At 44.7% G+C, this 12,432-nt stretch overlaps 1 protein-coding gene and 1 non-coding gene across 4 annotated transcripts in view; one reads left to right on the forward strand and one right to left on the reverse strand.

Annotated features, from left to right (window-relative positions):
• The window catches only part of LOC126336406 (serine protease 53-like), a 182,217-nt gene that overhangs the window by 102,950 nt on the left and 66,835 nt on the right, over window positions 1-12,432 (reverse strand). For all 3 annotated transcript variants that reach the window (XM_050000108.1, XM_050000101.1, XM_050000113.1), the window contains 2 exons: window positions 9,852-10,013; window positions 5,049-5,184 (listed from right to left, as the gene is read on the reverse strand). In XM_050000108.1, coding sequence (XP_049856065.1) covers window positions 5,049-5,184; window positions 9,852-10,013 — 298 coding nt within the window. The remainder of the gene's footprint in view (window positions 1-5,048; window positions 5,185-9,851; window positions 10,014-12,432) is intronic.
• Window positions 1,309-1,383, forward strand: Trnas-cga (transfer RNA serine (anticodon CGA)). Its single transcript has one exon. It is a non-coding gene; the product is annotated as a tRNA-Ser (tRNA).

A 12,432-nucleotide genomic window follows, 5' to 3' on the forward strand; every position in this document is an offset into this window, starting at 1 on the left:
GGCGTTGAGAGCATTTTTATGAGCTTTTTTAAATAGATACACTTTGCGTTTCTTTTTGATGGTTGTAGGTGTTACGGTATTCAGCCTTGCAGCAACTGCCTTGTGGTCGCTAGTCCCCGTATTCGTCACAACACTCACTATTTGTCCAGGATTATTTGTTGCTAAAAGGTCAAGTATACTTTCGCAATCATTTACGTTTCGAGTGGGCTCATGAACTAATTGTTCAAAATAATTTTCTGAGAAAGCATTCAGTACAATTCCGGATGATGTTTTATGCCTGCCGCCGGCTTTAATCGTATAATTTTTCCAGCATATCGAGGGTAGATTGAAGTTACCACCGACTATTATTGTATGAGCGGGGTGTTTATTTGAAATGAGACTCAAGTTTTCTTTGAACTGTTGAGCAACTATGTCTACTGACACGGGGGTCGGTAAAACGATCCAATTAATAGTTTAGTCCGATTGTTAGGTATAACCTGTACCCATACTATTTCACATGAACTATCTACTTCAATTTCGCTACAAGGCAAACTACCTCTGACAGCAATAAATACTCCACCACCAACTGTATTTAATCTATCCTTTCTGAACACTGTTAGATCGTTTGAAAAAATTTCGGCTGAACTTATTTCCGGCTTTAGCTAGCTCTCTGAACGTACAACTATTTGAGCTTCAGTGCTTTCTATTAGGGCTTGGAGCTCTGGTTCTTTCCCAACACAGCTACGACAATTTACAACTACAATACCAATCGTTTCTACAACTGCCTTACTGTGTTTTAACTGCCCATTTTCTGACGGACGCCCTATCTGTGGTTCCCTGAGACCCTCTAGCCTAAAAAACCGCCCGGTCCCTTCCACACAGCCCCCGCTACCCGTGTAGCCGCCTCCTGTGTGTAGTTGACTCCTGAACTATTAAGCGGAACCCGGAAACCCACCACCCGATGGCGCAAGTAAAGGAATTTGCAGCCTACACGGTCACCCAACCGCCTGAGCCTCTGATTCGGACCCTCCACTCGGCTCTGCACCAAAGGACCACAGTCGCTTGTATCGACGATGCTGCACATGGTGAGCTCCACTTTAATCTCGGAAGCAAGACTGGTAGTAGAATGAAATTTCCACTCTACAGCGGAATGTGCGCTGATTTCATTCTAAAAACATCCCCCAGGCTGTGGCTAAGCCATGTCTCCGCAATATCCTTTCTTCCAGGAGTGCTAGTTCTGCAAGGTACGCAGGAGAGCTTCTGTAAAGTTTGGAAGGTGGGAGACGAGGTACTGGCAGAAGTGAAGCTGTGAGGACGGGGCGTGAGCCGTGCTTGGGTAGCTCAGTTGGTAGAGCACTTGCCCGCGAAAGGCAAAGGTCCCGAGTTCGAGTCTCGGCCCGGCACACAGTTTTAATCTTCCAGGAAGTTTCAAGACTGGTAGTCTATACCATTTCCGCTAGCCGCCCGAAACCAGACAGAATCTGCTCCGATCCAAAGCACGTCATTGGTACCGACATGAGCCACCATCTGCAGTTGGCTGCACCCTGTACTCTTCTTGGCATCCGGAAGCACCCTTTCCACATCCGGAATGACTCCCCCACCCCCACCCCCCCGGAATGCACACGGGGTGCACACTGGTTTCCTTCCCCTCCTTGGCAGCCATGTTCCTTAGGGGCCTCATTACACGCCTAACGTTGGAGCTCCCAACTACCAGCAAACCCACCCTCTGTGAATTCCCAGACCTTGCGGGCCGAGAAGCTTCCTCTGGAACAGGGTAGACGACTGCATCCGGCTCAGAGACCTCGCCAGCCACAGATAACGCCCGAAACCTGTTCGTCAAACGAACCGGGAAGGCCTTCGATTTGCCCCACGGTAAGTTTTTCGCTGCCTGCCAGACTTTGGAATGATCTCCCACTTGACCACGGGTGAGGTCACAGCAGTGGACCTATCGGAGGACACGTGGGACGTGCTCGACGTCCCTCGCATCCCCGCGTCCGATCCCCACAGTGACGCCCCTTGGCAAGAGCCTCAAGCTGTGTGACGGAAGCCAACGCAGCCTGGAGCTGTGAGCGAAGGGTCGCCAGCTCAGCTCGCATCTGTACACAAGAATCACAGTTCCTGTCCATTACTGCACTCCTGTTTGAAGCTCGGAAAAATATGCAACAAGCTAACGGTGTCCTCGCCTTATTGGTAGCAGGACCCAGCGGCGCACTCTCGCTGACGGTCTAACTGACTCTGAGCTGTTCTAACCAAACAAACAAAAGCCTGCACGATACGAGAGTCGATACAACAGTCGATAGCAACGGTGGTACAGTACACTACACTGTTATTGAAATAAAATGGTTCAAGTGGCTCTGAGCACTATAGGACTTAACATCTAAGGACATCACATACATCCATGCCCGCGGCAGGATTCGAAACTGCGACCGTAGCGGTTGCGCGGTTCCAGACTGAAGCGCCTAGAACCGCTCGGCCACACCGGTCGGCTATAAAAATAAAAGTTTGTGCCTCATAAGCACTCGAACACGTAAGAAATTACAAAAATAAACTAGTAACTACACAGATAACTGAAAATAAGTCGCTCCTGTTTGAAGCTCGTAAAAATATGTAAAAAGAGAACGATGTACTTGCCTTAGTAGTAGCAGGAACTAGCGATGCGCTCTCTCTGACGGTCTAACTGACTGTCAAAAGCACGTTCCTGTACATCAACATCATATATTTACAGGACTGAGAGGTATGTTGTTCAATACACATCTAAACTCTATAGTCAAACTTTCTGTGAACGGTCTCGTCATAAGTACTTGGATAAGGTAAATCAGAAAAACAATTGAGGCCTCATAAACTATCACACCCTGGTTGTAGGAAATGGGAAGCTATATAATAGGAAGAACGAAGAGCACTGAAATCACACGCAGAAGCCCCACTACATTTACTCCACAGCTTATTCTTATTTGAATCACCAGCATGTCACCCGCCCGCGACACAGCCATCATGTCAAGGGGCCAGGCGCGCTTAACATTCTTGAAACGAGTTCAGCTGTCCCGTTTCAGAACCACCGTTGTTCCAGAAGAAGACTGCATGAAAACTACAAGACGCACAAAAAAATTAACACATATCAGTGGACAGAGTATCTCTATTTTGATTCATAATGCGCGGCTCAAAATGGTTCAAATGGCTCTAAGCACTATGGGACTTAACATATGAGGTCATCAGTCCCCTAGACTTAGAACTACTTAAACTTAATTAACCTACGAACATCACACACATCCATGCCCGAGGCAGAATTCGAGCTTGCGATCGTAGCAGCCGCACAGTTGCGGACTGAAGCGCCTAGAACCGCTCGGTCACAAGGGGCAGCAATGCGCGACGTGCTGTAGTTGCAATAGGGGCCAGACGTTTTAGAACATGTAGACAAATTGTTGCATCGAATTAGTACGTACCTCCAGATAGGTAACTCAGTTAACAGGTTTCCAAATCGGTCGTCTGTCACTCCTTCCCAGACAACTCATGTCCTCAGTGTTAATGAATTACACACAGATATTGACGTCTGTTGTACCATGAGCGGTGGCCATATTGAGTACTTGTAATGAGAGTTAATAACTTGGATATGTTCTGTCGACATGTGTGTCTATTTTCTGTATGACAAAAGTCATGGGATAGCGATATGCACATATACAGAAGGCGGTAGTATCGTATAATTGGGCATTTGTTCTTAGGTGATTCATATGAAAAGGTTTCTGAGGTGATTATGGTCGCACGATGGTAATTAGCAGATTTTGAACGTGGAATGGTAGTTGTAGCTAAATGCAGGGGACATTCAGTTTTGAAAATCGTTAGGGAATTCAGTATTCCGAGATCCATAGTGCCAAGCGTGTGCCGAGAATACCAAATTTCAGGCGTTACCTCTCACAACGGACTATCGCAGTGGCCGACAGCCTTCACGTAACGGCTGGGAGCAGCAGCGTTGATGTAGAGTTGTCAGGGCTAACAGACAAGCAACACTGTGTGAATAACCGTGGAAATCAATGTGGGACGTACGACAAATGTATCCGTTAGGACTGGGCGGTGGAATTTGGCCTCAGTGGGCTACGGCAGCAAACGACCGACGCGATTGCCTTTGATATCAGCACGACAACGTCTGCAGCTCCTCTCCTGGGCTCGTGACCATATCGGTTGGACCCAACAAGACTGCCGGCTGCTGTGACCGAGCAGTTCTAGGCGCTTCAGTCCAGAACCGCGCTGCTGCTACGGTCGCAGGTTCGAACCCTGCCTCAGGCATGGATGTGTGTGATGTCCTTGGGTTAGTTAGGTTTAAGTAGTTCTAAGTCCAGGATACTGATGATCTCAGATGTCAAGTCCCATAGTGCTTAGAGCCATTTGAACCATTCGAACCCTACACGACTGGTAAGAGCTGATGACAGGATTCGAATGGGACGCAGAGTCCACGAAACCATGGGCCCCAGTTGTCAACAAGGAACTGACAGCTGGTGGTTGCTCCATAATAGTGTTGGTTGTGTTCACATGGAAAGCACTGGGTCCGCTGGTCCAACTGAATCGATCATTAACTGGAAATTGTTATGTTCAGCTACTTGGAGACCATTGCAGCCACTCACAGACTTCGAGTTCCCAAATGACGATGGAATTTTTATAGTTGACGATGCCACACTTGTTCGCGATTAGTTTGAAAAACATTCTGGACAATAGGAGCGAATGATTGGCTACCCTTATGCCCGACATAATTGAGATGTCAGTTTGTGGACAAAACCCTGCACCGGCAACTCTATCGCAATTATGGATTACTATATGGGCAGCAGGGCTCAATATTTCAACGGGGGACTTCCAACGACGTATTGAGTCCATGCCACGTTGAGCTGCTGTACTACGCCTGGAAAAGGAGGTACGACACGATATTAAGAGGTATCCCATGACTTTTATCACCGTAGTACACAAGTGTTCTTTCTTCACAAACTGAGTCAAAAGAGAGTAAACGAATCTTAGGGAGGAACAAAAGGTCGAAAGAAGAAGCTTTGAGGGTAATGTTGAACAAACAGGAGCCACAAGTATCTCACCATCTGAGCTGTCAGCGCAGAATTTGTGTCCTGGTACCCGTGCATATATCGAGTCACCGATGCAGTCCTCTCGGCTGGTGTGTTTTAATTTCTGCAGTTTCAGAGTAAGATTTTTGTTCGAATCTGGAACGACCACCTGAAACAAAACAGTATTTCACTGCAGAAATCGATTTGAATTTGTAAGACTTAAAATAATTAAGGAGTTATTCTGTGATTCAAGTTGTAATATCATAGTAGACATTTAGTAGTTGACATGTTTTTTCACAATTCCCCTTGTGCCAAGTCAAGTGACATTTTTGTTTCGCCCATAGCCTTAAAGTTTTGCAGAAGGCAGACTGCCCGTACATGTAATAGATGCGCGCGCCACTGGGGACGAAGTGCGAACAGGTGTGGAGTGAGTCAGTCAGTCACTGAAGAGTCAGCAACAAGAAGCCTCTTTCAGAGGTGGTGCGCTGACGACCCGAGACTGGGATTTCACTAACAGCCAATGCAATTCATTGATAAAGCCGCGTTCATTGATGAAATCAACAACACTCATAACGATCATCGATGAGAACCAATTTCTAAGTCTTTTTTTTTTTTTCAAAATGGCACTGAGCACTATGGTACTTAACATCTGAAGTCATCGGTCCCCTAGAACTTATAACTACTTAAACCTAACTAAGGACTTCACACACATGCATGCCCGAGGCAGCATTCGAACCAGCTACCGTAGCGGTCGCGCGGTTCCAGACTGAAGCGCCTAGCACCGCTCGGCCACTCCGGCCGGCTAAGTCGTTTTTTGAGTCAGTGTTCGGTGTAGGGTGTGGGGGAGGCGGAACTGCACAATAACCCTGAAATAACCCTGAAAGAGTGGTTCGGTGTGGGACAGTGGAGGGGTGAAGTGGACTGCGGTAGTCGTCGTGGGGTTGTGGACCACTACGGCTGCAGCGGGGACGGAGCCTCTCCGTCATTTCTAGGCCCCCTGTTAACAAAAGTACAATACCCTAAGGAAATGTAATAGAATCGTCACTGTTTACAACGCATAAAAAAATCTAGTAGAAACCGTCAGAAGCTCTTTAAATCTGTTCGCAGACAGTGTTCGTTGTCTATAAGAAAGTAGCAACGCCAGAAGACGGTACTGATTTGCAGAATAACCTGAAGTGGACTGATGAATGGCAGGCTCTGGCAGTTCGACCTGAATGTAAATAAGCGTAGCACGCTGCGCATTCATAGGAAGAGAATCCACTACTGTCCAGCAACACCATTGATAACTGCAGGAAACAGTATGTACAGTAAAATATCTAGGAGTAACTGTACAGAGCGCCTCTAAGTGGGATGACCACATGAAACAAACAGTAGGAGAAGTAGATGCCGGACTGAAATTCATAGAGAGAATCTTAAGGAAATATAATTCACCCACGAATGAAGTGGTCTGTAAGGCGCTTGTTCGAACGATTCTTGAGTACTGTTCATCAATATTGATTCTTACCAAATAGGACCGATAGAAGAGATAGAAAAGATCGAACGAAGAGCTACCCGTTTCGTCACGGAATAGTTTAGGCGGCGCTAGAGCGTTCCACAGGTGCTCAACGAACTCTAGTGGCAGACGTTACAAGGAAGGAGTCGTGCACCATGGAGAGGATTACTACGTATAATTTTCTCTCACACATATCTCGAGAAATGACCATGACGAGAAAATTCAAAAAGTTAGAGCCAATGCAGATGCTTACTGACATTCATTCTTCCCACACATCATTCCCGAGTGGAACAAGAAACAGGACGAGATTAGCGTTTAACGTTCCGTCGACAACGAGGTCATTAGAGACGGAGTACATGTTCGGATTAGGGAAAGATCGGGAAGGAAATCGGCCGTGCCTTTCTGGAGACAGAACATTCGGACGAATAACAAGAGGATCACAACCCGGGTGTAATGTTGGTGCCATATTCCGACTCTGACACAAATATGAGTGCAATGGATGTAGATTCCGGAAAAAGTACTGGACAAGTGCGAAAGGGAAGCAATACAAAAAAACTAAAAAAGAAACACTTCCAGGTACTGCAGCACCATCGGCTAATGGAGTGGGTGATTCTGCTAGTACACGTGATGTACCTTTACCAGCACCATCCATATTAGATATGGGAAACATTACGAGGTATAGAAAGGTCCAAAGATTGTTTTCATATGGTTTAGTAACAAAGAGATAGAGGGGCTGGCCAGTACTTACCTCAGCTCAGTACAGCCGATAGAAACACAAAAAACAACCGAAAATTGAAGTTCCTAGCTTTCGGAATAAATGTTCCTTCATCAGGGAGGAGAGAGGGGAAAGAAAGGGAAGAAGGGAAAGTGGATTTAGTTACTTACAACCCAGGTTATGAAGCAACAGGGAAAGGAAAACATGGAGGGTAGCAAGGATGGAGGCATGGTTTAACATACAAAGTAATTACTCATGAAAATGCAGTATTTATGACTACTCCTTTAGCTGAAATTAATGTTGAATGGCCATTTTTGTATATGACACCATCCGAATTTGATTTATTGCCACATGCTAGTATAATTGTTCATTGTTCTGCAAAAATAATTGCTCGAAATCCTAGAATTGCTTTCCCAACCAGTTCAAGTGAAACGGAACTCGCAAATTTAAATCAAAATAAGAATATGGTTAATAGTGTGGGTATTAATTTAAAACTACCTGGTGTTAATGTAAAGCCTACTGCATTTGGGTCTTCAGCTCCCATGGCGACAACTAGTATAGATTATAAACGTGATTCTCCTCCGATTTGGAAAGCATGGTAAATCCTCGCACAAACGAAAAAATGGCTGACATAGAAATAAGTGTCCAAGGAATAGAAAAGCAACTGGAATCACTCAACTGAGGAAAGTCCACTGGACCTGACGGGATACCAATTCGATTCTACACAGAGTACGCGAAAGAACATGCCCCCCTTCTAACAGCCGTGTACCGCAAGTCTCTAGAGGAACGGAAGGTTCCAAATGATTGGAAAAGAGCACAGGTAGTCCCAGTCTTCAAGAACGGTCGTCGAGCAGATGCGCAAAACTATAGACCTATATCTCTGACGTCGATCTGTTGTAGAATTTTAGAACATGTTTTTTGCTCGAGTATCATGTCGTTTTTGGAAACCCAGAATCTACTCTGTAGGAGTCAACATGGATTCCGGAAACAGCGATCGTGTGAGACCCAACTCGCTTTATTTGTTCACGAGATCCAGAAAATAGTAGATGCCATTTTCCTTGACTTCCGGAAGGCGTTCGATACAGTTCCACACTGTCGCCTAATAAACAAAGTAAGAACCTACGGAATATCAGACCAACTGTGTGGCTGGATTGAAGAGTTTTTAGCAAACAGAACACAGCATGTTGTTCTCAATGGAGAGACGTCTACAGACATTACCTTTGTCTATGTTAAGGGTCAGTTGCCACTGGGAGTATGCGTACGGAACGATTTGAAGTAGAATGATCATATAAAATTAATTGTTGGTAAGGCGGGTGCCAGGTTGAGATTCATTGCGAGAGTATTTAGAAAATGTAGTCCATCAACAAAGGAGGTGGCTTACAAAACACTCGTTCGACCTATACTTGAGTACTGCTCATCAGTGTTGGATTCGTACCAGGTCGGGTTGGCAGAGGGGATGGAGAAGATCCAAAGAAGAGCGGCTCGTTTCGTCACAGGATTATTTGGTAAGCGTGATAGCGTTACGGAGATGTTTAGCAAACTCAAGTGGCAGACTCTGCAAGAGAGGCGCTCTGCATCGCGGTGTAGCTTGCTCGCCAGGTTTCGAGAGGGTGCGTTTCTGGATGAGGTATCGAATATATTGCTTCCCCCTACTTATACCTCCAGAGGAGATCACGAATGTAAAATTAGAGAGATTAGAGCGCGCACGGAGGCTTTCAGACAGTCGTTCTTCCCGCGAACCATACGAGACTGGAACAGGAAAGAGAGGTAATGACAGTGGCACGTAAAGTGCCCTCCGCCACACACCGTTGGGTGGCTTGCGGAGTATAAATGTAGATGTAGATGTAGATATCAAAATAATGAAGATGCCTTTTTAACTACAGTACCTGCACATCAATTTGGGCAACCTATTAATCTAAAATCCTACTATGCATGTGTGCCAAGTACAAAAGAAAAAAGTTTACATAACTGGGGTGGTAGTGTATACAATCATGTATTTCAGAAGTATATGCAGATGCTCGTACCGGAAGTATTATTGTTAATTATGAATGTAAACCTACGTTAGGGTTTGTTAAAATTCCAAAACCGTGTAATGTCAATATTTTCCCTGTTATATCTAATGCTCAGGGTGTACCTCAACGGTACACAATCAATGGTGACAAACACTGTAATCCTTTTATGGCATGTGATAACTTTTCTAAAACGCCTATAGAACTGGACTATTATTACCTCAGTGGGACAGTGACGCTGCCATGTTGACCTCATTGGCCCTGGTCGGGACAAGCGACCAAACGATCTTGGGTGTCATGAAACATGAAACATGGCACTGCATGCCGTTTCGTTTCGACACCCAAGGTGTCCTGAAGCGGTTTAGGTAAATCACGGAAAACCTAAATCTGGATGCCCGCATGCGGGTTTGAACCGTCGTCTTCCCGAACCCGAGTCCAGTGTGCTAGCCACTGCGCCACCTCGCTTGGTTGGAACAAGGTGGTATCAGAAGTATGCGCTGCTGCGCGACCCTAGGTGGCTTGCGGTGTATGTTGAAGATCCGTAAATACTAGCCATTCCTCCTTGTACACCCTGTAGGAATCAGTGGATTGGTGAGAATGACACGGAGTGGCGTACATACAAATGAAATGTCTTTGTGCTGCGGTTGGGCGCCGCTGTCGACGCAGATTGGCCGCACGGACTCCGTAAGTGCCAGCGGCACCTCCAGCTCCACTACGGCCAGACTGTGCTCGTAGGCGGCGTAGACTGAAGAATAAGCGTCGTCCACCAGTACACGGGACACCTGTGAGACAAATAAGACAATTTTTGTGGTGTGGGACAAGCAAACTTATTATCTAATGGTTGACAGACTGGCAAAAAGAGTGAACAACCCGGAAGACATGATCGGATCTCAATGTAAATTCACTTCGTACACATGCTCACTGTTGGTGAGTATGTAAATGTTTAGAGCTGAAATATTCCATGATGGGTAGAATGACCACCAAAGAACATCAGTCTCGTTCGTATATAGTGTTGATAGTTATGAGAGATGTTATGGTAAGGCGCATGAAAAGCGTCAGATGTTGGTTCACTACGAAGGACGCAGAGATGGCACGTACTCATTTGAAACACAGGACGAACAGCTAACAGTGTTCGAAAGAGGCCTCACTGTATGTCTCCATTCATCCAGCTGGTTCAATATTCAGATTTGTGGAGCCTTGGGATGTGACACAGTGGCCTGGTGATGGACTGCGTGGGAATGTGGTGGCAGACACGCTCATCATAAAGGTTCCAGTCGACTACATTCTCCTAAGTAAATTAGAATATTATAGTGTTCCGGCAATGCTGCAAAATGGTTTGAGTCTTATCTATCTAACAGGAAACAAAGGGTGTCGTTGCGAAATACCTGTGCAGTAAGCAGTCAGTCTTCATCTGTCTGGGAATTAATTACATGTGGTGTTCCTCAAGGTTCCATTTTGGGTCCATTGCTTTTTCTTGTGTACATTAATGACCTCTCAACTGTTACATTTCCAGATGTTAAGTTTGTTTTGTTTGCAGATGATACAAACATTGCAATAAGTAGCAAGTCAAGTACAGATTTAGAAATAACTGCTAATGAAATTTTCACTGACATTAATAAGTGCTTTAAAGCTAATTCTTTGTCATTAAACTTTGAGAGGACCCACTATATGCACCTGTAAGAGATTTCTTTCCAACATGAGTATAACGTATGAAGACATGCAGATCGAAGAGGTTGACAGTGTTAAATTTCTGGGATTACAACTCGACAATAAATTCAGTTGGAAAGGGGATACCACAGAATTTCTTAAGTGCATAAACAAATCTGTATTTGCTGTGAGAATGATGTCAGATGTAGGAGACATAAATATAAAAAAAACTTGCATACTTTGCTTACTTTCATTCTATTAAGTCGTATGGGATCATATTCTGGGGCACCTCATCAAACTGAGCAAAAGTTTTTAGGGTCCAAAGGCGTGTGATAAGAATCATTTGTGGTGTAAATTCGAGAACATCCTTTAGAAAGCTGTTCAAGGAACTTTGTATTCTAACCACTGCTTCTCAGTATATTTATTTCTTAATGAAATTTGTTGCAAGTAATACATCTCTATTTCCAACCAATAGCTCAGTACACAGTATCAATACTAGGAATAAGAAGAATCTACATAAAGGCCTAAAATGACTTACCTTGGTCCAAAAAGGGTTCCAATATTCAGGAACACACATTTTTAACAAATTGTCAGCGACCATTAAAAACTTGGTTTTAGATAAAGCACAGTTTAGACAGAGTTTGAAACACTTTTTGATAGGCAACTCCTTCTACTTCATAGATGAATATCTGAACAGAGACTGTTAGTCAGCTTAAGTAAAACGTCTGTTAGATTTCAGTTTTCCTAACGCTTGGTCACAACAGTTCAGATTTGGTATTTTGCGTATCATAAATTTATTAATAATGGATAACAGTGTTTCATTCTGACGGTGTGTTACTTCTGTAAATAGTAGCTGTCCCAGTTCACTGCAGTGTATTAACTTATTTTCGACTATCTCCTGAGAAATGATCAGGGTAGTAAGTATTATATTCAAATGTTTTATGTTTTTATGTCATAATTTCTGACATGTTCCACACCCACAACAATCATCTCATTTTTTTTTTTTTTGTCTATGAAACGAAAACTGAATGTAATCTAATCTAATCCAATCACAATCAGAAGGAAGGACCGCCGTATTGTGTACGAACCACATGTTAACATCCTGACATATGTGCCGATACCCAAGAACAAGTGGTAACCCACGTGCAACACACTGTCATCCTGCACCATTGGTAGGAGACGAGTAGCAGCAACCGGACTAGGGAATTGCCATCCGATGCGTGGGTTGTTGTTATCATCACAAGGGAAACAGCTGCATTGGGAGTCGTGCTGTGACTGAAGTATAGGCTGCTCACGAAAGACATCACATTCTTTTCAACGATTAACTGTTCTGCAGTACCCCAGACGACGATCGTCTGCGAGCGTGGTAGCGAGGAGGGCAGAAGTCCCATACTTCCAATGATTCGGAACGGCATTGCAGTGTTACTACTGTCGTCACGTTGTGGGAAGCCACTCGGTATGACTTCAGTTCGGGGCTGGTAGTGATTGAGGGAAAGGTACGTCATGGACATCCTGCTTCCTCATGCGTTACCTCACAATTGACGGTACTATTTT

Source organism: Schistocerca gregaria, chromosome 1 (assembly GCF_023897955.1).
Source record: "Schistocerca gregaria isolate iqSchGreg1 chromosome 1, iqSchGreg1.2, whole genome shotgun sequence".
Taxonomy (NCBI): Eukaryota; Metazoa; Arthropoda; class Insecta; order Orthoptera; family Acrididae; genus Schistocerca; species Schistocerca gregaria.